Source organism: Lemur catta, chromosome 21 (assembly GCF_020740605.2).
Source record: "Lemur catta isolate mLemCat1 chromosome 21, mLemCat1.pri, whole genome shotgun sequence".
Classification (NCBI taxonomy): Eukaryota; Metazoa; Chordata; class Mammalia; order Primates; family Lemuridae; genus Lemur; species Lemur catta.
In genome coordinates this window covers 26,024,559-26,052,416 of record NC_059148.1, presented here as the reverse complement: position 1 = coordinate 26,052,416, position 27,858 = coordinate 26,024,559, and the positions used below count along the sequence as shown (strand labels likewise).

The 27,858-nt window shown below is 50.9% G+C and overlaps 2 protein-coding genes across 3 annotated transcripts in view; one reads left to right on the top strand and one right to left on the bottom strand.

Annotated features, from left to right (window-relative positions):
* Positions 1-2,249, top strand: part of TCTN1 (tectonic family member 1) — a 27,146-nt gene extending 24,897 nt beyond the window's left edge. Inside the window, exons 13-16 of the mRNA XM_045534834.1 lie at positions 592-717; positions 1,168-1,312; positions 1,729-1,766; positions 2,156-2,249. Coding sequence (XP_045390790.1) covers positions 592-717; positions 1,168-1,311 — 270 coding nt within the window. The 3' untranslated portion in view covers position 1,312; positions 1,729-1,766; positions 2,156-2,249. The remainder of the gene's footprint in view (positions 1-591; positions 718-1,167; positions 1,313-1,728; positions 1,767-2,155) is intronic.
* Positions 772-27,858, bottom strand: HVCN1 (hydrogen voltage gated channel 1). Of its 2 annotated transcripts, none has more exons than XM_045534836.1 (7): positions 27,776-27,858; positions 23,600-23,639; positions 11,860-12,141; positions 7,556-7,660; positions 4,978-5,209; positions 2,957-3,069; positions 772-2,598 (listed from the first exon to the last, which is right to left on the bottom strand). In XM_045534836.1, the coding sequence occupies exons 2-7, from the start codon at positions 23,618-23,620 to the stop codon at positions 2,533-2,535; spliced, it is 819 nt and encodes a 272-aa protein (XP_045390792.1). In that variant the 5' UTR covers positions 23,621-23,639; positions 27,776-27,858; the 3' UTR covers positions 772-2,532. The 2 variants fall into 2 exon arrangements, with proteins under 2 accessions (XP_045390792.1, XP_045390793.1); XM_045534837.1 differs by lacking the exon at positions 27,776-27,858 and adding an exon at positions 27,270-27,389.

Sequence of the window (27,858 nt, the reverse complement as noted above, 5' to 3'; positions counted from 1 at the left end):
CCCCTCTACCCAGCTCCTGCAGCACCCAGCTGGGAGTCGGGTGGCTGAGTTGTGGCACCAAGGTTCTCAGTGCAGATGAAGAGAAGTTAATATTTTTGACAGCATACACTGCCTGGATACCCAAATATCGTATCTTAATTGTCAACTGATGAAATTAGATAAGTGAAAATAAAGCACTCAGATTTCCTCAGTGCACTTTAATGTGATATGCAATCAGGTTTAATTTCTGTGTATTAATAATTCTGTTCTCTCTCTCGAAGTCTGAGATGGATGTAAACAGTTAAGGCCCTGAAGGCTCCGCAGTGGGGTGCTGGCCTCACGCCACCATCCCAGGTGATGCTGGCCTTTTTAGACATAGGAGGGGATGGAAAAATTATGCTTTAGGTGTTAAAATACTTTTAGAGCATTTAGTACTTTAAACTGTGTTTTCTCTAAGCTGTTTTTATCTGAACTTCTAGAGTCTATTCATTCTCTTGTTTAGAACATTTTGTAATATGTGAAACATTTTATAATTAAAACTCTGAACTGCAGATTAAGTTTGACTTGAGGTTGTATAATATTTGAATTGATTAATGGCATTTTATTTTGCAGGATTCTTGCCAGCTGCCAGTGGCTTTGGTTATAGAAGTGAAGTGGACTAAATACGGCTCCTTACTGAACCCACAGGCCAGAGTGGTCAACATGACTGCAAATCTGATTTCATCCTCCTTTCCCGAGGTGGGCCCAACTTTGGCTTAAAGGTACAGGTTAAGACAGAAATCCAGACAAAACTCAAGTGTGATAGGTTAAATTTATTATTTTGTGAAAAAGATTCTAATTTAAACAGTCTGGGTTCTTAAAACAATTTAACAAAGTCATTCTTTCTTTTACGTAGAGAACAAAACAGCTCCACTGACAGTGGTTCTGTTCACATTAGCATTCTGGTTTAGATGTGATCTTTAAAATGCTCATGAAATTTCAGTTATGATTGATACAGATGTGTTAATCAGGCCAACCTGGGGCAAACCGTTCCTCTCATACAAGCTAATTGCAGATTAGTGCTCCGCTACCTCTCAGATTCGCGAACTGACAGTGGTTGCGTGAAGAGGAGGATGAAAAATGTCTCGTCTTTGTTATCCTGTTACTACACTCGACAGTGGGGCTCGCATCTCTGACTTTTTATTACAGCCCAGTGCGGGAGATGAGAAGATCATTCTTATTTCCACTGCGGTTACCTTTGTGGATGTGTCCGCACCTGCAGAGGCAGGCTTCCGCGCCCTGCCGACCATCAACGCCAGGCTGCCCTTCGATTTCTTCTTCCCCTTTGTTTGACGTAAGTTGTTACTTAGGGAACCTGCACCCCACCTCTAAGGTCCTCACCTTTAGAAGAGTGTGTGTGGGGGGCCAGACGTCCCTCAGAGACATCGCATTTTATTATACATGTCCTGACCCTTGAGGTTGCCTCCACACCACCATACAGCCCCTCACTTCCCTCCTGACTTTTTCCTTTTGGAAATTTAATTCTGTTTGGTTTTAATTTAGAATGGGGAAACATCTGGTCTTGGTCCTTCCTAATACTCTCCAGACAGACATCACATACGGAAACCAACTTGTCTTTGGGGAGATAGTAAAGAGAACAGACCTTGAAGTAGCATAGGCGTGGAAGATCTAGCTAGTTTATTCATCCCCGGCTTTGAGTTATTTTTAAAATATTCATTGTTTTTAGTTCAGGTTCTCTTTCCTTTTCAGGTCCTGTTGAAATCAGTACAAAAATAGCATCAAATCATGTGAGTAGAGTACAAAGCTTCACGAGGGATCATCCCCCGAATATCACGTTAATTACAGTGCAGTCTTGGGTCTAATTGCCATTTCTGTACCAGGCACTGTAGCTAGCTAGCTCTCCAACTGGCAGGCTGTGGCAGGGATGCCACAGAGGAAAGAATACAGTAGGAGGGCCCAAGGGAAGGAGAGAGTTTATTTTAAACAGTAATTGTACAGTAATTGAGAAAAATGTTGTCAGGTGGCAGAACTAGGTGGCGCCTGCTAGAAGCTGCATGATACAGCTGGGAAACACACTCCCTGGGGAAACTGGGACAAGAGAAGCTGTTTAGAACAGCTTGGAAATAAGACTTTTCTGGAAAGGGCTAGTAGCTAAAGTAGCTTCTTTTTCTTTCAGAATACTCATACGAAAGGATGTGCTGGTTCCTCGATATACACGTGAAATTTGAAAACTGCATTTGATGAGATTAAATTCTATATACAACTAGTAATTGTCCGGCTTCATTGCTCATTTTCAAGCAAAGGTAAAGTGTTCAATCTGAGAAAGTATAGCTTGATACGTTTGTTACAGTGCAGGGTGGGAATGGGATGGCACCAAGGAAGAAATAGAACCTTCCGAAAGGCTATGTCTACCCACAATCCAAGCTGGCAGGAGTGCAGCAAGGACATCGAGCCAAACCTCTCACCAGATGACCCCAGGAAAGGTGGCTGTCTCTCATCCCGGCACAGGCCTGTGAGGCAAAGTCTTCTCTTTGGGGTAGAGTTGGTCCATGTCTAGTTCACCTCACCAAGAAGTCCATGCTGTCTCAGCAGCTTATTAAGTCTGTCAATTTCTTGTTCCTATTGCAAAAGCAGACAAACGTGAGGATTTATTTTGAGTCTTACCAGGGATGTGACAATCATTCAGTGAGCCCCAGGCACGGGGACACAAAGATGAATGGAAGTTATACTCTTTGAAGCAGGCTCTGCAGCGGGCTGAATTCTACAATCAGATAGCAGCACTGACAGGACACACTCAGAGGTGGGGCCCTGGCAGAGCTCTGGGGGAGGTAGGCAAGCTTTGATGCCTAAGCTGAAAGGACAAGGAAGACTTACTCAAGGGACAGGTGCTCCAGGCCGAGGGCACCACAGGAACATGAGAAGCACATGCTGAAGGAGGGAACTGCGAACAGGACATTTCTTCAAATGTGTCTCTTACCTTTTCACAGCAGTTGAACTCAAGGTGTTGGATCTTGGCAGCCAATTGTATATTCCTCTGTTTTAACCTTAGGAGTTGCCGTTCTGAACGTGTCTTAACTGAGATAATTATCCCTGAAACAAAATTGAGGCTCTTTGATACTGATTTCTAATTTAACCACTCAGGGTGAAAAAAAATGTGTGTTCTTATACACATATGTAATTGGGAAGAGTGGTGACAGACACATGAGACAGTCATCACCTAGAGGCAGCAGAACCAGGCAGGTCAGGGTCTCCTTTCTGAGCTGCTTAGTCCCCAGTTATGCAGTGCACCTACCTCTTCAGCCCACAGGGCTGGGAAAGCTTTCACACTAATCGCTTACAAGATGAGCGTTAAGCGCCTTAGTCCGGAACCTGTTCACGCCAGTGTCGGTACGGGCAGCGCTGTGCACAGATGCCGTGGGAGCACGGGCTGAAAGTGCTCCCTTTCCGCATAAGCAGCTTCAGTAGCAACCGAAAAGCTTCCTTTCTCTTTAACAGATTCCATACGAATGTTCTTAATGGGCTTTAATCGCTAGATCTAAACGTGCTCATAACCAGCCCCTAAAGCCAACAAGCCGTTTATACAGCCCCATGTCCGAAGCAGCCCTGGTCCGTTACTGGCCAGGGCGTGCTGGAGCCCAGTGGGCCGTGGGGCCTGAGGCACCGTGACAGGGCTCACTGGGCTCCTTCCCTGGGCAGCTGCTCTCAGAGGCCTTGCCTGCCTCAGACACATTGTCACTGCCACACTGTCGCTCCCTCACCCCCATCCATAGCCTGTCATCCTAGTGGACCTAGTGGGCCCTAGTCTAGGGACTCCCAAAGCTGGCTGGACACCCAGCACACCTGGGAGTGCTTCAGAACCCCCTGCCTGGGTCCCCGCCAGGCGCCCTGCGTCAGGCTCCTCATTCGGGAAAAAAAAAAAAGCCTCGAAGATGACTCTGGTGCAGCAGGTCCACAGACTGGCGTTGGAGCAGTTCTGCCCAGGCCACTGGCAGCGGAACCCGCCCTACCCCCAGCACAGCGTGGGTTCTCTGCAGCGGAGGCCGCCGGGCCGCGGGGTGTGCGAGGACCAGAGTCTCACCTGAAATCTGGGACGACGGGACTTCCCCAAGTACATTCTCCACAGCCAGAGTCCATGGCGTGTGAATCGCTGTCATTTCCCAAAACAGTACCCAAACATCCATTTGGAAGACTTAAAAGTTCTCGAGCCTTCCTCACGCTAGCGTACTCTCTAAAAGGGGAGGAACGCGGCATCGAGCATTTCTCAGCTGACTTGCCTCCCCTCCAGATGGTGCCCCCCCCAGGGTGGGCCGGGCTCTGGCACAATCCCCTTCGAGAAACAACAAATTAGAAACAAAGATGCACTGGCTGGGAAAAAGCCAGAAGGGGCTAGTAAACCTTTCCATAATTTTTTTTTTCTTTTTTTGAGACAGAGTCTCACTCCGTTGCCCTGAGTAGAGTGCCGTGACATCAGCCTAGCTCACAGCAACCTCAAACTCCTGGGCTCAAGTAATTCTCCTGCCTCAGCCTCCTGAGTAGCTGGGATTACAGGCACATGCCACCACACCTGGCTAATTTTTTCTACTTTTAGTAGAGACAGGGTCTCGGCTCTTGCTCAGGCTGACCTCAAGTGATCCTCCTGCCTCAGCCTCCCAGAGTGCTAGGATTACAGGCATGAGCCACAGAGCCCGGCCCCTAAATATCTTTTAATAATCATGAAAATATAGCCTAACGGAGAAGGTTGTTCCTCTCGGAATACACATGCTGGTCTCTGTAGCTGCAGAGGTGGCAGCGACACCAAATCACACCACTTCACTTTTCTCTAGCCTCTAGGAGGAAGAGGAAGAGCGGGGGATGGTGGGGGAGAAGGTGGTGGCCTCCATAATGGGAACTGTCCACGTGTGTGCGCACCCAGAGTGACAAATCAGCCATGCCTCCAACCCATTCCAGGGCCCCACCCGCTCTCCCGTCCCTCCACCACCCAGGATGCAGCAGACGCACCGTTGATGATCCGGGCCACCCGCCACAGCCGCAGCAGGATCAGCAGGCCAAGAGCCTCAAACTCGTGCTCCCGGAACAGGAGGACAATGTCGAGGACGAACGAGACCACCACCACGATGGCATCCAGGATTTCAAACTTGTGGTGAAAGAACTCCAGGCGGAAGACAAATATTTTAAAGAAAATCTCCATCATAAAAAAGACCAAGATGGCAATGCTCATGTAGTGGAACACCTGAAGGGGACAAGGAGCCACAGTCAGAGCAAACCTGGGCCTCTGTCACCGGCTGGGGCCGTTCACACAGACAAGCTGACCTCGAGTGCACCTGCCCGGTTATCAGAGAGCGAAGTCATTTGTTGGACAAATACTGAACTACCAGCACCAGGCGCTGTTCTCGGGGCTGGAAAGGCAGCGTGAACACCACAAGGTCCCTGCTCTCTGAAGGGCAGTTAGGCAATGTCAGAATTAAAACATCCACTGTAGCCTTTGGCCCAGCAATTCCAAGGCTAAGAGCTTATCCTACAGCTGAGCTCACGTGTGCACACAGATGTGTGGGAGCGGGACTCACTGCAGCAATTTCCTGCATTGTTTGTAGAATGTGAATATCCATTAGAGGGCACTCTTCAAGTGAATGGTAGTACCTCCACACGGAGCACTGGCAGCTGTAGCTAAACTGTTAAAAAAGACTAAGCCAGGTAGGTGGTGCACTCCTGTAATCCCAGCTACTCCAGAGGCCAAGATGGGAAGATTGCTTGAGCCCGGGAGTTCGAGTCCAGCCTGGGCAACATGGCGATACCCTCTCTCTTAAAAATAAAAAAATGAGAAGACTGAAGCAGACCCATGTGTACCAATTAGGAATGATCACCACGGCAGGTGGTGACTGCCAAGAGTCCCTAGATCTTGATTTGTAAGTACTAGTCCTCACAGTAAGGAAACCATTCCTAGGCCTGCGACAGGGAAAGTACAAAGTGTTAGATTTCTTATGCCAGAAAAGCAAGGAAACTTTCAAAGACTTACGGAGTCGTGTCAAAAAGACACAGCAGTCAGCTTGAAGAGGCTCACAGTGACCAAATTTGGGACATTTTGAACATGAAAAATAATGACTAACATTGATTGTAATACACTGAATAAAAAATTCCTAAGTCAAGTGAGGTACACCCACACATGCAGACACAAGTTGGAAGGAAAAAAAAAAAGCTCCTCTTTGTAGAATACCAACTACTAAATGTGCAAGGAAAGACAGAACTGGCAAATCACCACTTAGCATCCGCCAGCGTGTTTGCTGACGCAGGCCGGCACCACCAATGGCTGCCGGCCGGGGAAGAGGGTGTTTGCATGCTACCAAAGTGTCAGCGGCAGGTCATTTATAACGGCAAAGGGAAAAGTGCCCCCAAACAGTGCAGCAGTCTGGCTTTTGCCACCTAAATCAGGTGATCCAGCTGAATGGCACTAAGCCGGGACCCTGGCACTACGTGTCTACTGAAGACACCACCATCAAGGAGGAATGCCTGCTCACTGACCCCGGCCCTTAACCTCTGGTGTACAGGAGATTAAGCCACAAGGTCAAGGACCTCTGGGGAAATATTCAACAAATGCAGAACACGGGACATCCTACAAGGCGATCGGCTGGACTCTTCAAAAAGTCAATGTCATGAGGGAAAAAGAAATGAAAAAGGGTGTGAGGACTCTTCTAGATTAAAAAAGCCCAAGGAGAGAAAATGAAATAGAATACTGGAGGTCTGGGTCCTAGTGTGAGAAAAAGCACCATAAGGGACATTCTTGGGACGAGAGGAGATGTGAATAAAAGTGGTTCCTAGGTGGGATGGATCTTTTGGTCTGATGGCGCCATTCTGGCCCTGTAGCAGGAAGACCCTATTCTTAGGCATGCTCAAGTATTTAGGGGGGAAGTGTCGTGATGTTGAGTGGTCAGAAATGTGTCTGTGGGCATATACAGCGATAACGCAAATACAGCAAATGTCTGCTATTTTTCATAATAAAAATATGAGAAGAAAGATGGTGAGTACAGCAGGTGTCTTACTGGATTCTATTAGAAAATGGAGAGGGAAGACACTTCTCCTTCCATGCGAAGACTAGGGCTGGCAGGGGAGACGGCATCACAGGGCGCCTCTGCAAAGGTACCAGGAGTGAGGAGTTTTAATGTTCCCTTCTGCCCTTTTTACCACTTCAGGGCACGGGTAAGCACTTCCCCCCGTGGCTCTAGCTTGGGGGACATGCAGACCATCAACAGAAGACAGGAGGAGAAACAGCCCTCCTGCCTCGGGGGACCAGAAAGCCAACCACACTCCTGGGTGGACAGTCCCTCTAGGATCAGCCCAGTGGTCCAGCTTCGCTCACGATTCAACCATCAAGTGAAACGGGGTTTCCTGCTTGTAGTAAATGCTCATCTGTCATTTGGGAAGGAAGACACCTTCTCTGCCCCTTGACTAAGACACCCGGTCAAATCACCGTCCTAGAGGGCCCTGCGACTCCCGGTAGGGGACAGCTGCTCCACCACGGGCCCCTCAGCGGACAGCGGGAGTGAACCGTATCAGGAAAACCCCAGAAGAGCTGCGACACTACCCTGGCGGCGTAGTTGTTCTTGTCCGGCTGGATGATCTTCAGGTCCAGAATGAGCTCGGCGAGCACCAGGAGGGCATCCAGGACGACCAGGCAAATGATGATGACCTGCGGGCCGAGGGAACGGCCAGAAACCTGAGACCCACGCAGGGACGCTCCTCCCATCTTAGGAGCCGGTTTGGAGACCTTTGGGTGAAACCACCGGTAGACTGCGGGGAGGGGAGCCCGCTGCCAACTGCTGGGAGGAGCCTGCGGGGGCCAGCCCCTCTCCGGCCAATGGCAGAAGCCACCTCCTTCCCCTCCAGGCGGTGCCTGCCCTCCCAGAGCCTCTGCACGGCTCATCTGCTGGCCTCGGTCACCGTTTCTCAATTCCACCTCTCAAGCCCCACTGCCACTTCCTAGATGGCAAAAAATAAAAAATCATTTTTAAAGTTTTTGTGTTTTGGGGGTTTGCTGTTGCCAGGGCACCCGCAGAACAGATGCTTAATAATTCAACATGTCCCAGCCTCAGCGATCTGAATCCTGGGAGGGACATCCAGGGACTGCCTGCTTCAGGCCACGGGGTCATAGTGATGGCCACTGCGCTCACAGGCCAGCTCCACAGAGCCTGAGGTGCTCGCCCGGCTCACGTGTGCTCCTCGGGGCTGACGGTTTCCTGGGAATTGAGGGGAGCTGCCGCGGGAAAGCCCATCTCACCGGCTTTGTGACCTGCTGGCAGAGGAGGATGAGTGGGACCAGGGTGGCTGGGTGGGCTCACTGATGGCGAGTATGGGAGACAGCTGGTGGTGGTGGCAGTCCTGGTGACCGAGGTCACTAATGGCGGGCTTGCCCCAGCTCCTCCATCAGCTCGGGCCCCAGCATGTCTCAACACCGCGGAGCCTCAGTTAACCGAAGCTTCTGTGAGGGCGCTAAGGGCGGGTGGAGGGGACAGCATTCTGGGAGATGGCGGTGGAGTCACAGCAATGGGAGGAGGCCTAAAGGACCCTGTGTGACTCTTCTCTTCCCTTGGAAATTCCGGACCATCACCTCCTTCCCCTGGGGCCTGGCCTCGCATGCTCTCAGATCAATAGATTTTTGACCTCTGAAAATTAATCTATCGTTATCTTGGCAGTTTCTGCAGTTTCAGATTGAAATTTAACAAATTCAGGCCTATGCAAGAACAAACTATTAATCCTTTGACCATTTCAACCCGTAGGTAATTATTTCAGTAATTAAAGTATTTGATGACGTGGTTTACTGTGAAAGTTTCCCAGCAAATTGCTTTGCAATGCAGTTTTCACACATACCCACATTCAGCAGCTTAATAAAGATTAAAGCCTCTGGTGGGTTTTTTGTTTTCTTCTGTTGATTTTAGAGCTAAAGGGATCTGAGAGCTCATGAGGTCTAAAACCAAGACACAGAGATACGAGGAACAGACCCGATATCCAGCCATAAGAAGGAATGAAGTTCTGATCCAGACTACTATATGGATGAACCTTGAAAACATCGTATTATGTGAAAGCAGCCAGACACAAAAGGCCATACAGTGTATGACCCCATTTATATACAATGTCCAGAAATGGAAAATCCATAAAGACACAGTGCAGATTAATGGTTGCCAATGTCTGGGGGAGAATGACTATTTAATGGGTACAGAGTTTCCATTTGGGGTGATAAGAATGTTGTGGCACTAGATAGTGGTAAGTTGTACAACACTGTGAATGTCCTAAATAAATGCCACAGAATTATCTACTTTAAAATGATCGATTTTATGTTATGTGAATCTCACCTCAATTTAAAAAAGAAAACCACCCAAAAGAAAAGAGACAGATTGACCCAAGGTCACAAAATTACCATGCCTGGGTCCCAGCGCTGGTCTCTGTGAACTAATCCCAAGGCCCTGAATTTCCAGTTTACGAGGCAGTACTAGTTCTGAGGGGAGCCACGCCACAAAGAAAAATGCTGAGAATTCAGAGAAGCCAGTTTCCAAATCCTTACCCTGGCAAGGACGGCCGTGCCCAGCCACAGAATCCAGAGGTGCAGGGTGCGCACCCTGGGCCGAGCCTTGGCTTTAGTGTCCTCCTGGGGAAAATGCAGTTGGCCACATTTCTACACCAGAGCGACAATGGGAGTGTGACAGGAGGTAATGTGTGGAGAGTGCCTAGCACAGGGCCTGACCCGTGTGCAAAGGAACAGAATGAAGTCCTTGACCTTCAGGGACCATCTTCCCTTGGCTTGACTCTATCCTGTCCATCCGGTGATCCATGGAGGCCTGAATCACCCCGTGTTCTCCCCCTTGGTTGTGCTAGTCCGTGTAAGAAGTGACAGCAGTTAACTATTGTGTCACCTTGGCCACCTCAAACCACCTGAGAAGGGGATTCCAGGACCTTCCTGTTTGCTGATTCTACCTGCAGAAATCGACACCTCTCATCCCCTACTCCAGCCTGGCCTCCTGCTTCCACCCTGAATCCCTCTACAAATCTGATGTCACCCCCAACCACTTAGAACCTTCAATGGCAGCCCACTGCCTACGGATGACCGTCCCTCGCCTCCTCTCTTGCCAGGCAATGGCTCTGCTTGCTAAACTCAAGCCACGTGCACCCTTGTCCGTTCCCTGGACGCTGCGGGCTCTTCCCCACCTGGGCCCTTGGCACAGGCAGCCCCTCTGCCTGGACAGCCCCTCCCCGCCCACCCACAGGGCTCGCGCCTGCTCAGCCTACAGGTGGCAGGTGAAATATCACCTCCTCCAACTCCAAGTCCTCAACCAGATCTCCCTCCACCCCCAGGATCTCTCAGAGCCCCCTTCTGTCTCCCTACAGAGAGCTTCTGTCTTCACTTGTAACCAGTATTTGTCTTGGTGATGATTCCTGTAATTCCTGCCTCTCCACCGGCTGTCAGAACCTCAGTGAGGGCAGGGATGTGTCTGCCACGTTTGCCACTGTACGCAGTAGGTGCTCAATAAGCAACCATCAAGAAACTGAATAAACATCTTGATTACTAAAGCCATTCATCTCTTTCCCCAGTAGCAGTGTCTCTGGGGGGCCCCAGCCCTGAGCCGGCCGAGTGGCCCAGTGGCGACATCCCGAGGGGCAGTCCCAGGCCCCCCTCGCAGCTGGAAGGAAGCTGGCTCTTTCCTTCTCCTGAAATTGAGGGTTTGAGATTTCAACCCCAATGACTTAACTCCACATTTCCTTTCCTGTTACAGCCACAGAGGAATGAGCAGGCCGCTTGCTTGCTTTAAGCCATAGGAAAGTGAAACAAGAAAAAAGACCACTCTAAAATTTTTCTCTTTTACTTTGGAAGAAAGTCAGTGACAGGAGTGGAAAGGGCTGCTCTCTCTGCTCCCAGGGGGGACAGGGGCTCTAAGGAGGAACTGGTTTATTTTGGCTCAGGATGCCTGCAGCAGTGACCCCAAAAATGCCTGCCTTTGGGAACCGGACTGCCAAGGAGCAGTCCCTGATGCCACCAGGCCTCCTGCAGGACCTGGGACTCGGAACATGGTTCCAGACACTGCCCACCACAGGGCTGGCCAGGCTCACCTACCGTGGTCCTTCAAAATGAACCCCACAGAAAGCTCAGCTCCCTTTCGCAACTGTGAGGACCACACCTCCCTCGCTGTTCTCCCCGTAACCACACCTGGAGGCCGGCGGAGGGTTTGAAGCCACGCAGGTATCTGTGGCATGGCTCCACAAGAGAAGAGACTCCCATGGTGACGAGTGCCCTGAGGCAGGGGACCCTCTCGGCCTTGTTCAGGAGCAGCACCCAGCTGTCTCCAGTGTCTACCCTTTCATCTACTGTGTGTGCGGTACGATCTGCACGCTGCAAACTGGTTACCATGTTAAAGTTGGCGTAAAGTTCAGTGGCATTAAGTACATTCACAAGGTTGTGTGACCATCATCACTCTCTAGGTCCCAGAACATTTTCATCACCCTCCATGGAAACGCTCCAACCTGTGGCAAGCACCACTCTACTTCCTGTCTCTATGGACGTGCCTGTTCTAGACATTTCCTATAAACGGAATCATACGGTCCATGGTCTTCTGTGACTGGCTTCTTATACTTGGCATGTTTTCTAGATCCATCCACGCTGTAGTGTGGATCAGTGCTTCATGCCTTTTTGTCTCTGAATATCCCACCGTATGGATGGACATTTTGTTTAACATTCATCCACTGATGGACCTTTAGTTTACTTTCAGATTGTGTCCCCCGGCCCCGACAACGTGGGCTGTGCCCACTGCATCCCCGTGAAGCGTGGGGCACCCAGAAAACCTCTGCGGGACGAACGAGGCAGCGGCAGGGACGGGCCCACTCGGGCCCTGCCCCACCTACCTGAAACCTGTGGGAGCTGAAGAGCTTCCTCAACGTGCTCCTGAAGTCGGGCGGGGGCCTGGGTGCGGGGACAGGGGCAGCATCCGGGCCTGCTGCCCGGCCCTCCTCGCCCGAGGCTGGCGTGGACGGCAGCTGCTGCTCCTCCTCCTCTTCCTCCTCTTCATTCTCCCACTTTTTGTAGTTGATGTTCCAGGCTTGGTAGTCGTCCCCGACGACAGTGAAGTGCCTCAAGAACTTGCTCATCCTCTGGCCGGAAGCCACCTTGGCCCTGCGGGTGACTGCCTGAAGGGGCGGGGACAGAGCACAGCAGCTTCAGGCAGGGCGGCGCTGAGGGCAGGGGACGCTCAGACCCCACACTGCAGTGACGGGGAGGGCCCGGCCGCGCCACCCCGGTGCTCAGAGCACCGTGTGCGCACAGAGACCGTGAGGTCACGGTGGTTTCTCGTGTTTCTATTTTTGGAATCCAGGGTCTCAGTGTCTCTGAGGCAACAGGAAACTCCAGACCCCGCCAGGCCTGTCTCTGTGGTCTGGCTGGCAGCAGCCACCAGCCCTGTCACAAGGCACCCACCACAGGCCCAGGTGTACAGGCCGGAAGAGCGCCCCACGGTTCAGAGACATCGCCCCTGAAAACCGGGGGTGAGAGGGGGCCGGGCAGGGCGGGGAAAGCCAAAAGTAAAAGTACCCAGATTTTCACAGAAAAGTCACGAGATTGCCACCCTTCATGCCACAAATCAGCCCTCGTCAGGCGAGTGGCAAATGGACGTGTCTAAGTTCACCCAGCGCTATTTTAAATGCACGGATGGCGGTTTACAGAGAGATGACCCACAGCAAAGCCAATATCCCTGCCCGCTCTCTGCCTGTTTACCCTACCAGATACCAAATTTTTCATAAAGTTCAATAATTAAAACTTCTGGGTATGAGTACAAGAGTAGGCGATATAATCAGAACAGGAAAAGAGCCCAAACAGATCTGTGTCCCTGAGGGAAGCTGGAGGCGAGGCGGTGGCAGTCCTGAGCAGTGGGGAAAGACCAGAGACCTAGGACATCTGGCTTTCCCTCTAGGAAAAAACAACATTTTATCCCTACCTTACCCGATGCGCGCAAAAACGAATTTCAGATGCATTAACATTAACGTGTATAAGTGTATTTTTTAAAACCCTTTAAAAGTCTTAGAACAAAATGTGGGCAAGTATCTTCATGACCTCAGGAGAGGGAAAGATTAATTAACAAAAAATAGCTTTGCCTGCATCAAAACTAAACGCTTTTGTATGATATGCACACATACACATAGGTCTAACGAAGTTAAAAGACACACCACAGACTGGGAGTAAATATTTGCAACGTACTTAATAAAGATTTAGTGTCCAGAATATATAAAGAAATCTTATAAATCAAAAAGAAAAAGAAAATTCCGTGGAAAAAGGGCAATGGATACCCACAGGCCGGTGACATAAGAGAAACCAAGATGCTCAACCTCACTAGTACTCAGGAAAATGCAAACTGAAGTGACAGCCCACGTCTTCTCACCGCTGAGGTTGGCAGGAATCCCAAGTCTACGCATCAAATGCTGGTGAGGGTGTGAAGCAATGGGGCCTTGAACCCTGAAGACAGGAACAAACACTGGTGCCACCACTTGGGGAGGCAATTTGGCATTGTCAAGTTGAGACTGGCATATTGTTCTTAATGACATGTTCAAGAATGTTCACTGAAAATATTCACCCCAATAGTAGCAGAGAGAAATGAGTCTTCTCTATTCACGTGAGGGAATGCTATACGGTAGCGAAAAGTGACTATGACGTCTGTATACATCACGGGTGCTGCCCAGGTACCCCCCTCGGCAGCACTGAATGCAGTATCCATCACTCCTGTCTTCAAACGCTTCCTTCACTGGTTTCTGGAAGGACACACCCGCCTGATTTTCCTCCTGCCTCAACGGTTGCCTCCTGCCAGTCTCTTCTGCTGGACACCTTAAGAGGACGCCCTTACATTTAAGTACTGAGTCCAGCGTACGATGGTGCAGCTGTACACCCAGCGCCTCCCACAGATACTCAAAAATACTCAAATATTTGTTAAGTGACTGAGTGGATATAGCAATGTGGACAGTCAATGAGTTGGATTTAGAAAAGAGACAGGTGGGAGACATAGCAAAAGAAAAAAAAAAGAAAAGAAAAGGAAGTGGGTCAGCCATGGTGGTTCACACCTATAATCCTAGCACTATGGGAGGCTGAGGTGGGAGGATCGCTTGAGGCCAGGAGTTCGAGACCAGCCTGAGCAAGAGCAAGACCCCATCTCTACAGAAAAATATGTCTATAGTCCCAGCTACTTGGGAGGCTGAGGCAGGAAAATTGCTTGAGCCCAGAAGTTTTAGGTCACATGTGCACGGCAAAGTACCAGAAAAAGAAAAGCTGTGCAGAGAAGGAGATTCAAAAAATGGACTTTGGCTGAGTCCTAAACTTTGTACATGCAGGGAAAGACTCCACAAAGCAGGGCAAAATGTAACTTTCAGGAAAAAAACTCTTAGGGAGCTGTAAACTGAACAACTACCAAAGATTACACAGGATCGTGCTGGGAGATGTGTGAGTTCCCAACAGTCAGAGTAGAGAGACCTTGTTGAACACCTAAGCATTCAGTAGAAATTCCAGAAAGCCATGCCTTAGAAGTAGACCTCCTCAGCCCTAGAGTTAAGGCTACCTTAGACTCATCCCAACAAAGCTTGAAAAGATCAAACTGATCCCCAATTAAATGAACTGCCTGTTAGAACAAAACTCAATACTCTATTAAGAAGACAATAATATACACTCAAACAACATACAATACATAGTATCCAGCATACAATAAAAATTACTAGACAGATAAACAAGAAGAAAAATGTGGCCTACAACCAGTAAAAAATCAATCAGAAGACTCAAAATGGACATAGATAATGAAACTGGCCAACAAAGACTTGAAAACAGATACTACAAATGTATTCAAGGATTTCAAGGAAAACGTGAACTTACTGAGGGAACAAATAAAGAATCTTAATGGAGACTGGGTGTGGTGGCTCACGCCTGTAATCTCAGCACTTCCGGGAGCCTGAGGCAGGAGGATCGCTTGAGGCCAGGAATTCAAGGCTGCAGTGAGCTATGATTGCACTACCGCACCCCAGCCTGGGCAACAGAGTGGGACCTCACCTCTTAAAAAACAAAAACGTAATAGAGAAATGGAAACTATATACTACAGAAAAAAGGTTCGGCGAACTTAACAACAGGGCAATAGAAAACATCAAGTGGAAGCAGAACAGAGTGTCAAGGACAATACCACGTGGTCTAACAGCTGCACCCGTAGCACACAGCCTTGTGGGAACCGGCCTCTCTCCCTCCCCACAGCCTGCTCGCCATACTCCAGCCACCCCCCATCCCTCTGCTGCCCCACACTCCCCCACTCGGACCCTTCACGAGGCTGTTCCCTGGACCCGGAATGCTCTTCTCCCCACTCCGAGCCTGGCTCACTCTTACTCATGCTTGAAGCTTCAGCTGAAATGCGGCTTCCTCAGGCCTCCCTGACCCCTAAAATCTAAATCTGATCCCCTCCCAGTGTTATCATCTCTTCTCATGCTTTACTTTTCCTTCGAGATCCCTTCTCACAGTTTCTAACTAGAAATTGTTTGGCCGGGCGCGGTGGCTCACGCCTGTAATCCTAGCTCTGGGAGGCCGAGGCGGGTGGATCGCTCGAGGTCAGGAGTTCGAGACCAGCCTGAGCAAGAGTGAGACCCTGTCTCTACTAAAAATAGAAAGAAATTATCTGGCCAACTAAAAATATATATACAAAAAAAAAAACTTAGCCGGGCATGGTGGCTCATGACCATGCCTGTAGTCCCAGCTACTCGGGAGGCTGAGGCAGTAGGATCGCTTAAGCCCAGGAGTTTGAGGTTGCTGTGAGCTAGGCTGATGCCACGGCACTCACTCTAGCCCGGGCAAGAAAGTGAGACTCTGTCTCAAAAAAAAAAAGAAAAAAAAGAAATTGTTTTGTGCAGCCATTTATTTATTAATTCTCTCTCCTCACTGGCATTTATGCTCCATGAAGGTCAGAGTCTTGCGTGACACCTGACCGAGAGCAGAAGCCCATCACACACCTGCTGGCTGAGGGCGCTGGCACCGGGCCGAGAGCTTGTCCCTGCTGCACCATCCGTCTCTGGCTTCTCAGGGCTGGCTGGGGGCCAGGCCCAGGTACACTGAGGCCCTCCAGGTGGCTACTGGCTGTAATTTCCCTCGGAAACACCTCACCTGGCAGACAAAAGCCACCCCAATTTCTCAGCATGGTGGGAGCCACAGGGTGCTTTGCAAAAACCGCAGTTTATATCTTGCAGGAGAGGAAATTCTTTCTCAGACCTTGCCACCAGTAAAGACGCAACTTTTAGCAATGTGGGATGAAGATATTCGTGGCACTCAGCAGAGCAGAAAACAATTCTGGTTTTAAGTCAAGAGCCTGTCAGGCCAGAAGCAGGGAAGTTCTAGAAAAGGGCAAAGACACAGCTGACGGAGAAACGGTCGTGGGCCTCAGCAGCTTCAGCGGTCACCCCGGCTCTCGGCACCCTCGGAAAGGCTGACTCAAGCCTCCCCGGCAGCGCTGCTGTCACTGCTCTCGGCCACAAAACTCCCTCCAGCCTCGCCGTCCGCGACATCTCACCTCCCTGCTCACCTGCCACTGACCCTGGGCTTTCCCTCTGCGCAACCCCAGGAACCTATGCCAGTGAGCTGCTGGCACCAGACACCCCCACGGCTGCGTTTCCCCTGCAAGAATCCTTGCTGTCCCCACGACACCCTGACGCTCCTCTCTCTGAGGTCATCTTTCTGAATCACAGCCCGGGACTCTGGGTCCGACCTGCTTGACCGTAGCACACCCTCAGACACTGCTGAGCCCGTTCCGACTTTCCTCCTCCCTCCTCAGTCTCTCCTTGTCCCTGCCCCGTGCCAGAGTCCTCCAGACCCCAACACTGACCCTGTCCTTGGACTGGTGACTCTTCCCCTTCGGTGTGTTCTCAACACTGCTCACATTCAAAGTCTCCAGCCTGCCGTCCGAGATCCCGCCAGCTCATTGGTTTGCTGTGACCCAAACTGGACTCATTTCTTATCCTTTGCCACATCCACTCCTCCTTCCCCAGCCCCCGGGCATGGCGTCCCATCCGCCCGCCACCCAGCCGAGACCGCAGCTCGTCCTTGGCCCTCCCGCTGCCTCCAGCCTCCAGATTCTGCTTCCGCGTCCCTCCCGCCCGTGGTCTCCGCCTCTCACCTGCCCGGACCCTGCACCCCTTCCTCCAATGCCAGTCTGGCAGAGTCCCTGCTGTCCCCCCACCCCGTCCCTGCTGGCTGGAACACCCTTCACCCGTCTCACCCTGTCTGTCCTTCAGGTCTCAAGTCTGGACTTTGCCTTCCGGGGGAGCCTTCCTGGATCCCCACCCTCCACCAGCGGGCGAGGCCCCCCCTGCCATCTGCCTGTCACACCACTGGTAATGGCACCGGGACGTCTCCAGGACACCTGTCTCCAACACCAGCCCCGAACGCAGGCACAGCAGAGACCTTCCTCCCCCGGCCACAGGCAGCGCAGTAAGTAGTTAACAAACGAATCGACGGCAATGAAATCACAGGTGCTGTCCCTTCAAGGTAAGCGTGTCACCCACTTCCCTTTTGCGGGTACCTTGACAGGTACTGTACCAGAAAATCACTACCTGGAAGAGGGGGAAGGTGAGAAAGATGCACCTAGAAGTGACGGGAAAGTTCTCTCAGCATCGATTTCACAAGTGTGGAAGCCGCCCTCTGTGGGAGGGGGACAGTCCCCACCTCACGGCCACTCAGCAACTGCAGAAAATGGTACTTTCTACGAAATTCAGCCGACTCCCAGTTCCCAGGGCTCAAGGGCCCTTCGTTCCCAACTCCTTCTTCGCTCCCAGAGCTATTTTTGGAGACTTGATTTTCTTATTAACCACCACCCTCACCCCCGAACTCCAACAAGACACCACAGCAGGGACATCTACGATTCCCGATGCTTATTCTTTTTAGTAAGTCACATTTGCACACCGTGGCTACTTCCTTCCACGCGCCACTTCATTTGAACTCCTAACAGCCCTCCAAGGTTGAGGCCATCCTTTAGGGTCTTGGAGAGGGAGGTGACACATCCACAGTCACACTGTTGGAAAATGGAAAAGCCGGATCAGATCTGAGTTGTGTGACTTGGAGACTCTGTCCTAGAAGACAGAGCAGGTGACCAGGGATCTGCCTGCTCAGAGGGCACAGGGGGTTGCATCGTGGCCCTCGAAATTCACACCCACTTAGAACCTCAGAATGTGACCCTATTTGGACCCTATTTGGAATACCAGTCTTTGGAGATGTAATTAGTTAAAGATCTTGAGATGAAACCATCCTGGATTTAGGGTTAGCCCTAAATCCGATGACCGGTGTCCTTATAACAAGAGGAAAGGACACGCAGAGGATAAGGCCACGTGAGGACGGAGGCAGAGAGAGTGGCTTGATGCGTCTACACGCCAAGGACTGTGGGCAGCCGGAAGCTGGGGAGAGGCCGGAGTGTCCATCTTGGCGCCTTCAAAGGCGCCAACCCGCCAGCACACTGATCCCAGCCTTCTGGCCTCCGGAACCGAGAGAGGATGCATTTGTCCCAAGCCGTGCAGTGTGTGCTAATTTGTTATGGCCCCAGAACTAACACAGAGGACGTGCACCGGAGTCCGCCTAGGACAGGGCAGCCGGCGGGCCAGGTGCCCTCCCCTGTGCCTCTGTGGGCTGCACGCCCGTCCTGGACCCCAAGGAGGCGGCGGGCTTCTCCAGGTCACAAAACCTCGGGATGAGCCCATTCCTGCAGCCAGTCCCAGTGACAGCTGCTTCTTCCGGCTCTGCAACTTTTCTAAGTGCCAGGCAGAGGGTGCCTGTGTGACCAGCCTCCAATATAAACTCCAGGCATGTCATACATCTTGTCACAACTAGTTGCTGGAAGAACTGTGTCCTCTGTGATGCCCCTGGCCCAGGAGAGAACTCTGGAAGCTTGTGCCTGGTTTCCTCTGAATTTCGCCCCACGTGCCTTTTCCCTTCATGGTTTTAATTCATGTCCTTTCGCCATTAGTCTTAGCCATTAGTACATCTGTGTGCTGAGTCCCAGGAGTCCTCCCAGTGAGTCACTGAATCCAGCACACTCCCTTACTTATAACTCTTCTTTGGTTTCCACTGCTCTAAGACTCAGCTGGGCACAGTGGCATGTGCCTGTAATCCCAGTGCTTTGGGAGGCAGAGGCAGGAAGACAGCTTGGGGCCAGGCATTCAAGCCCGCAGTGAGCTATGATCACACCGCTGCACTCCAGCCCGGGTGCCAGAGTGACACCCTGTCTCTTTAAAAAAAAAAAAAAAGACTCAGAAGCCTCCCAGAGGCCTACTCCTTCCCTGCACCCTGCGGCCTCTGCCCACCTATCTGACCTCACCTCCCACCTCTCTCCCTGCTTGGCCACTGTCTCCATTTAGCCTTTCTTACTCCGCTGGTGTCTCCAACCATAGGGACCTTTGCACATGCGATTTCCTCTGCTTGGAATGTGCCACCCACTTTCACCTTGTCATCTATCTTCTCCATTTTATTTTCTTTTATTTAGAGATAGGGTCTTGCTCTGTTGCCCTGGCTGGACTGCAGTGGTGCGATCATAGCTCACTGCAGCCTCCAACTCCTGGGCTCAAGTGATCCTCCTGCCTCGGCCTCCCGAGTAGCTGGCACTACCAGCATGCACCAGCACACCTGGTCCATCTATCTTCTTTTTCTCCTTCAGCCCCCACCCCCAGCATCCAGCTCATGGGAGCTGCCTGGGCCTCCCCGACACACTCTGGTGTGGCCCCAGAGTCCTCTCTGTGGTATCGCGTCCTCCTATTTTTGTGACTGAGGCTGGTGTCCCCCTGACCAGACCGAGCACCCCCAGGGCACTGACCAGGCAGGTTCCGGCTCACCAGGACCTCTGGGCCCGGCAGACCATAGGCTGCACTAGGCTACCTGGGGGGTGGAATGAAGCCCGTAGGCAAGTCACCTGCAGCGGGGAGGCAGAGGCAGGAGGACCACGCAGTGAGCTCACCTACCCAGCACCTCCCTAGGGGGGTTGTGTTCTGGGGAAAACCTATTTTTAAAATCAGGGAAGTCTTTAAATAAGCGTAGAAGCTTTTCCTTCTCTAGGGTGGGGAGGAAGTTTGAGGTTCATGAAAACAACCACCGTGACGGCTGACTGGCTCCAGCGGGAGGGGGCACTTACAGGCCGGTGGCCCTGGTCCCCCCAAAGCTATGTCCCCCAGCTTTCTCTCCTCTTCCTGTTGGGTCAAGAACCCTTCTGACCTGATAGACAAGTCTGCCCACCTGGCAAGATGGTCATGGGGCTGGGTGGACAGAGACTGTGTGGGAAATAATACTCACAGGAACGGGAATCCTAGTCACTGCAGCCATCCCAGAGCACCTGCTATTCCCCCGAGCTCTGTGCAAAGCCCTTCACAACAACCCGTCAGCTGGGGATGGAATTGTCTCCATTTACAGATGAAGAAACCGGGACCAGCGATGCCAGTGACTTGCCCCAGGTCACACAGCCAGCGGGAAGCACACCTAGGATCCAACCCAGGCTGCCGTACCTTGCCCCCTCCTCCCTCCGGACCCGTTGTGAACACGGCCCAGCCCTGCACCTGGCCCGTGGCTGGTGGAGCCCTGTGCTGGGTGGGGAGTTTGAGGCAGGGCTTCTCAGTAAGAAATGTTTTATACCCTACCTTGTACACACTGACATACACATTCTATGATTAACAACAAAGTTACTATGTGTGAAACACTTATATTTTTCATTTCATTCTATTTCATTTCTTAAAAGGCTGATGGTAGCCCATTAAATGGATTTTAGGGGCCCGGGCGCAGTGGCTCACACCTTTAATCCCGGCACTTTAGGAGGTGGTGGGATCACTTGAGGCCAGGAGTTTGAGACCAGCCTGGGCAACACAGTGAGACCCCATCTCTACAAAAAATTTACAAAATTAGCCAGACATGGTGGTGAGCACCTGTAGTCCCAGCTACTTGGGAGGCTGAGGCAGGAGGATGGTTTGTGCCCCGGAGTTTCAGATTGCAGTGAACTATGATGATGCCACTGCATTCTACCTGGAGTGACAAAGCAAGACTCTGTCTCAAAAACAAAACAACCTCCCCCCCCCAACCAAGATGGATTTCAGGATCCACCAATGGGCTGAGTTTGAAAGACACAGGTCGGCAGGGTGGGGAGGGGTCGGCTGTTTCCCTGGAAATGACTGTCAGACAAGTCTGGTCCAAAGTCACATCATCCAGGAGCATAAGTTCAGGTATTTGATTTACAAAAGCATGGAAAGAAAAAACATAGTTACCCAGCTAGAAATTAAGAGCTATCACCAGTGTGACTCGGTCACCTGGGCCAATGTCAAGTGATGCTTCAGCTAAGGGAATGACAGAGGGAGGCAGCGCCCAGCCCAGCCTGACCAGAGGCTCTTGGCCCAGCCACACACTGGAATCACCTAGAAGCTTTAGAACACCCTGAAGCCTGGGACCCAGGCTCGGAGATGGATTGGGTGGGTTTGGGTGCGGCCGAGGTGGAGAGGCAACGCTCGGCTGCACCTGGAGCCTCCGCAGTCCTCCTGACCAAGGAGCCACGGGGCTGCAAGGCTCTCTGGGCACACCTGGCTCCCGGGCTCCCCGGATGCAGCGGGAGACCGCAGTCACCTGCGCTGGGGAGGAAGTCAGCGGACGGGCTGGAGACCCAGCTTATCCTCACAAGAGGCGGCAGCTCCCACTTCTAAGTGTCCGCTGTAGCCCCGCACGTGGTAAGCGCTTTCCCCGCATGCACAAGCTTGCTTAATCCTTACAACTCTGCGAGGCAGTGTTACTGTTCCCGCTTTACAGAAGGGAGACTCCTGTCCCCGGGAGTGGCCCAAGGTGTGTCCATGGCTCTGCATGCCAACCCCCGCTGCCCCACTGCCTCTATGCCCTGGCACAGGCCTCTGGCAAGGCTCCCACCCACCTCCCCAACTCGTCCCTGCACCTCCCAGCTTCGTGCAAGACCCCAGGCTCGTGTGCACCCCCTCCCCTGCTGCCATTCACCCACAGACAGACCTCTGGCCCAGATCTATTCCTTTTAGTATTACTATGGTGAAAACATGAGCAAAGAAAGGGAAATAAATTCATTATCCCAACACAAACATCCATCATCTAGCTACTTCTCTCTAATCTACAGCTGTTACAACTATAAGCACAGACTGCAGTCTTATTTCTCCCTACTAGTTATACGCAGACTTACGCCTTTCCAGTGGGCAAAACACTTACCAAGGAGTCAAACGGTCTTACTACTGCATTTTTTGATTGTTCCCAATTTTTAGCACCTTTATCACCAATTCCAAGACCACATTTTCTCGCATTTTAACATCTCTGAAATCTGGATGTGCCTTACGATACGATCGCCTTGTATCACAGTAAATGGCAGCGCATTTTTCTCCACAGCACAGAAAATCGCGGCACATCTACAATCAATGGTGTCTAATGTGCCAAGAAATATGGTGGCGTAAATTATGCTTTTTCGTTTTTATGGGTTATTTCCTCTCCCATCAGTGAGATGCCCAGCCTGGAACATGAACACTGCCATGATTCCCGACACACACGGTTTTTCCCAGTTGCATGGGCTGACCCAGTTCCCCCTGAAACGGTCGAGTGAGCTGGTTTCACCACAGTGCAATCAGCACAGAGCATTTCCACACGCTCTTTTGGTTCACCACATTTAACAGGGAACTAAAATGAAGGAAAAGTACGAATTGTTTTTACTTATCTTTCTTTGGTACTAACTTTTTTACTAACAATACCTGGAACTCAGGGAGTGCCTCTTATTATAGTTGCTAGGGTCATCAATTTGATAAAGTTCACCATCATTATCATTCCACTGTCCCAGCAGCCCTCACCTTTGCTTCTTGGACTCTTCCCCACTCACCCCTGCGGCTCCCCTGAGCTTCCAGTCCTGCCCTGGACAGCTGCACCTGGCCAGGCCCCTAGAACTGCCGAGTGAACAGCCGACATGGAACTCAATGTTTCCTCTCCACCCTGCCCCAATCCTCACAACCAATGTCCCCCCAAGCCCAACAAACCTGCACCCCGGATATCAAGGACAGAGTTTATTGTACCCCTCGGGATGGTCATATGATAATAGGAGGCAAAGCATTTGCTTTGGAGCCAGGCCAGGTTGAAATTCCCTTTCTGCCACTTCCTAGCTATATGATCTTGAGTAAATGGTTTTACTGCTCTGCATCCAAGTTTCATTAACCTAAAACAGAGGGAAGGAAAAGCCCTGGACAGCTCAGTCTCTGCCTGATGCTGTGAGCCCACTGTCTCATCACATCCTCCGACAACCCGTCCGGAGCAGAGGTGGTAAATAACCCTTTCACCCTTTTCCAGATAAGGAAACTGAGGCTCAGGGAGGTGAAGGCCTGGCCTAATGACACACAGTCATTAAAATGAAGAGCTGGGATTTGAACTGCTTGATTCAGGTGATCAGTTATCAGGCTACCTTGAGGTTTTGGGAAGTCCTTCTAAGGTGTTTCACCTTTGTGACTTTTAATACTTTGGCACGGTGGAAACACGCTGTATAGCTGATCTCTCTCTACTCAGTCTGAAACACCAAACAGAATGACCTTCAAGGCTGGGAGTTGCTTTAATGCTGCTAGATCACCAGAATCAATTTACCTTTTCATCCCGCGTGGACATTTTCCTCTTGTTTCTGGATCTGAAAAATAAGACGACATTCATGCAGATGTCATTCTGTCACCATTTGCCTTAGTATGTGCTTTGCAGTCCTTATAAATTAGCTGTAAGTTAAGCTAGTTTTAAAGGTGTCTGAAAATAGTATTGAGCTCAAACTGTATGTAGAAGAACATATATCCTGGGTATACGGCCAAAGGGACTGAAATAGGCAAACGGATACTTGTCCGGGGACATTCCTAGCAGCAAACCCACAACAGCAAGCGGCGGAAACCACCCAGGTGTCATCGACGGATGAACAGCATGGGCACATCCACACAGGGGACGTTATTCAGCCGTCAAAAGAAATGAAGTGCTGGTTCGTGCTACAACCCGGATAAACCCCTGAGACAGGACACTCAGGGGAAGCAGCTGGACACAATGTCACGCAGTGTATGATTCCACTGATACGAAATACTCAGAACAGGCAAATCCAGACACAGAAGCAGACTGGTGGTTGCCAGGGGCTGGGGGAAGGGAAGAATGGGGAGTGGCCATTTAACGGGTACAGGGTTTCCTTTTGGGGTGATGAAAATATTCTGGAACTAGAGGTGTTGGCTGTGCATAAATGCCACTGAATGATTCACTTTAAAATGGCAAATTTCACGTTATGTGAATTTCATTCCATTTAAAACAGACATTACGGAGTTGGGGCTGCTCTGAAAAGCAGCAAACAATTTAAGTGTCCCCCGCCGGCTGTTGGGTAAGTCAGTTAATGTGCATGTGAGCAGTGGAGCTGCCAGCGCAGTTAGAGCTTCACATGGACAGGGAAGACAGCAGCCACACAGAGAGCAAAGGCATCGCACTGCAGCCTCGTCTGTACAGGGTGACCATCTATGTGGGGGAAAAATACATGTGCTTTGTTTTTGGCCTGCAAGAATATAGGCAAACTCTTCACAGTGGGTTCTTTCCAGAAAAAAGGGGAGTGACCTGTGTGTGGAGCTGGGTTGATATTTTCCTTCTCTGCTTCCGGGAGGTTTGAACTTTTACAATGACTGTGTGTTATTTTTGAAGATTATTTTTAACACAGGTAACATATGCATGTAGCAAAAGATTTAAATACAAAAAGATATACTATGACAAGTCTCCCTTCCAATCCTGTTCTTCCTGGAAGCAGTCACTCTCCCCAGTTCCCTCTGCAGCCTTCCGGGGTATTCTGCACCTTCACACATACATTGTATTTCCCGCCACCCCACCCCCTTTTTTTCCCTTACACAAATGTGAGCCCACACACTGCTCTGAACCTATTTCCCTTTAGAGAGTGGTAGGCAGAATAATGCGCCCTCCCTCCAGCAAAAGATGCACACGCCCTAATCCCTGGAACTTGTGCATCACCGTTAGTGGCAAAAAGGACTTTGCAGATACGGTTAAGGATCTTGGGATGGAGGGTTGTCCTGTCTCATGCAGGTGGGTCGTGTAATCAGAAGGGTCTTTTTAAGTGGAGCCTGGAGAATTAAAAGACGTGAGGACAGAAGCAGAGGTTGGAGTCCGAGAGAGATCTAAACATGTCATGCTGCTGGCTTTGAAGATGGAGGAAGGGGCCAGTCTGAGGAACGTGGGCACCTCTAGGATCAGCAAAGGCAAACTAACAACCTCCCCCAGAGCCTCCAGGAGCAGCACAGCCCTGCCAACACCTTGATTTTGGACCACTGAGACTAATTCTGGACTTCTGTCCCCCAAAACTGTAAGATAATAAATGTGTGTGTTGTTTTAAGTCTGTGGTCATTTGCTACAGCCACCAAGGGAGACTGACACAATATCTCAGATCGGTCTAGGCCAGGGTGTTGGAGATCAAGTGCATTTCTTGTAATGGCTGCACAGGATTTCCCTGTAGGAATGTGTTCCGTTCCACTAGCGATGAACACTTAAGGTTGTTTCCCAACCTCTTCCTACCCCAATGTTCCAGTGAATAATCTTGCACACCTTGTGTTGCTTCTATAATTAAAAAAAATATTACCATTTTGAAAAATATATTCACAAAGACTTTTAAAAAAAGTTCTTTCTCTCCCCACAGTGCCATGCTGTGAGGGCACAAAGGACTCTCAGAGAGTTCCTTGCTGGTTGACTGACAGAGCAGCTTCTGCAACCAGCAGAGTTTAGCTCTGTATATCCCCCTCCCAGCCTGCTCTCACGAGAGGGGCCTCAAGTGGAACCATCACAAGCGAAGGAAGATTTAAGGTGCCATGGAGATTTCCTTCCTTCACAAGACAGGAAATGGAGCTACCACACACACAGAAAACCACTCGGCTTCACCAATTCAAACAACAGAAAACTTAAAATTACCATGCCCTCCCTCATTATACTAGTCAAAACAAATAAAAAGGATAAAACACAATGCTTGTGAGGCTGCAGGGAAATTTGCACACGATGCTGAGGATGATCTTTCTAAACAGCCATCTGGTAATAAGTGGCAAGTGCCTTCAAAATGATCATACCCTTGACTTAAACACCTCAGTTTGAAAATTATATCTCAAAGAAATCATTGGATAGCAAAAAACATGTATAATATGGACAATGATATATACAACTAAGTTGGATATTATGGCTAAAACCTAGAAACAGCCCTCAAGCTGACTTTAGGAAACAACTGAGAAAGGCAGAAGGATATTAGGAAGAATGACAAATCTGAGGTCTATGTAAAAATGTAGGAAAAAATGCTGTTAAGCAATGAGAAGGAACATAGAACTCTGAGGGTTTTACACACTTACAATTGAAGAAACTTATCTGAACCTTTTCTGGGTGCCAGGCACTGTGCTGGGTTCTGGGAACTCCAAAGTGAAGAGACAAGAAAAAGGTCAGGGCCCTGGTGGGCTTACGTTGTAGGCGAGGACACAAGGAGCCAAGGAAACATGGAAGCAAGATCACACTCCCCAGGGCTAAGTGCTGGCAAAAAAGAAAACCAGAGGACTGTACTAGACAGCAGGTGAGCACAGCTCCTTCCGGTGGGTGGTCAGGGAAGACTTCTGAAGAAGTGACACTTACGGTGTTCCCTGAGTTCCAGGGGGCAAGTCACAAGATGATTGTGGGGAAAAGCATTCCCAGGGACAGGAAGAGCAGGTACACTGTGCAGAGGCCCTGAGAACGCAAAGAACTTAGGAGGAGGAGGAGGAGGAGGTCAGGGTGACAGCAGTGGAGCAACAGAGAAGAATCAAAAATAATCACACGGCCCGATCAGGTAGAGAGCACGGTGGGTGATGCTGAGGACTTGGGGGGGTAGCATCAAGGGTGGGAGCAGGGAAGCCATGAGGCAGCAAGAGACGATGGTGGCCTGGACTTGGGAGTGGAAGTGGGGATGCAGAGGAGTGGCCAGGCGCAGGACGTGCTTACGGGTAGAACTTGCTGCTGGCCTAGACTGGGGGAGGTGGGAGGAGGTGACAGAATGGAGGATGGTGGCTCCCAGGGTGCAGGCCCGAGTGACTAGGAGAGGAGGTTTGGGGGCAAGAACACTGGGCTTCCTCCTTCTTGCTACACCAGCGGCGGGGCAGGGCTGGGGCTGCAGAGCAGCCCTGGGCTTGTGCAAGCCTCAGCCCCGAGACTTTCAAAACCCTGCCTTTACCAGCCTTTCCCCCCAAGGGACTCAGAGGCGAGAAGTTGCTGCCCACAGCCTTGGTCTTACTCAAGAAGTGCCTAGAATCTAGATGCTGATGGCGCTCTCCGGAAACACTGCAGATCTCAGATGGTCCAGGGCAGAGAAGTGCTTTCCAAGGGGCGGGGATGGGGGCGCTCGGCAGTAACCGTGCGCCAGGTGCTGCGCTGAGCCTTCCCACCAAGCACCTCAGTCTTCTCAGCAGGCCTGTGAGGTAGGTACCATGCTTAAGCCCACGGGACAGATAAGGAAACTGAGGCACCGACTGGCAAAGTCACATGGCTAGGCCTGCAAGAGGCCCCCCACCCAGCAGAGGTACCAGGTAAAGGCTGGGGGTTTCTGGAGGGGGCTCCCAGTGAGGAACTGCTCTCCCCTCTGTCTTGGGGTTTGCCTGGCCGGACCCACCATTCGTGTTCCTCGGCGCTTGCCCCAGGAGGTGGGTGCACTGCCTTTGCCCTCGCTCCTCTCCCTGCAGCTTCCCCGGGAGGGCTGTGGGCAGGGGCGATGACTCAAAGGACTCAGGGTACCACACAGACCTGGGTGTAAGTCCTGGCTCTGCCTCCTTTGGCTGTGTGACCCCAGGCAAGTGGCTTGGCCTCTCTGAGTCTTGGTTTCTTCA

Coding starts and splice junctions, on each gene's coding strand:
- HVCN1 (XM_045534836.1), bottom strand. CDS start 23,620: ATGTCCACGCGGGATGAAAAG. Junction 7,661..11,859: donor TCAGCTCCCACAGGTTTCAG/GTAGGTGGGGCA, acceptor CTCGGCCCGCAG/GTCATCATCATTTGCCTGGT. Junction 5,210..7,555: donor AGAACAACTACGCCGCCAGG/GTAGTGTCGCAG, acceptor TGTCCCCTTCAG/GTGTTCCACTACATGAGCAT.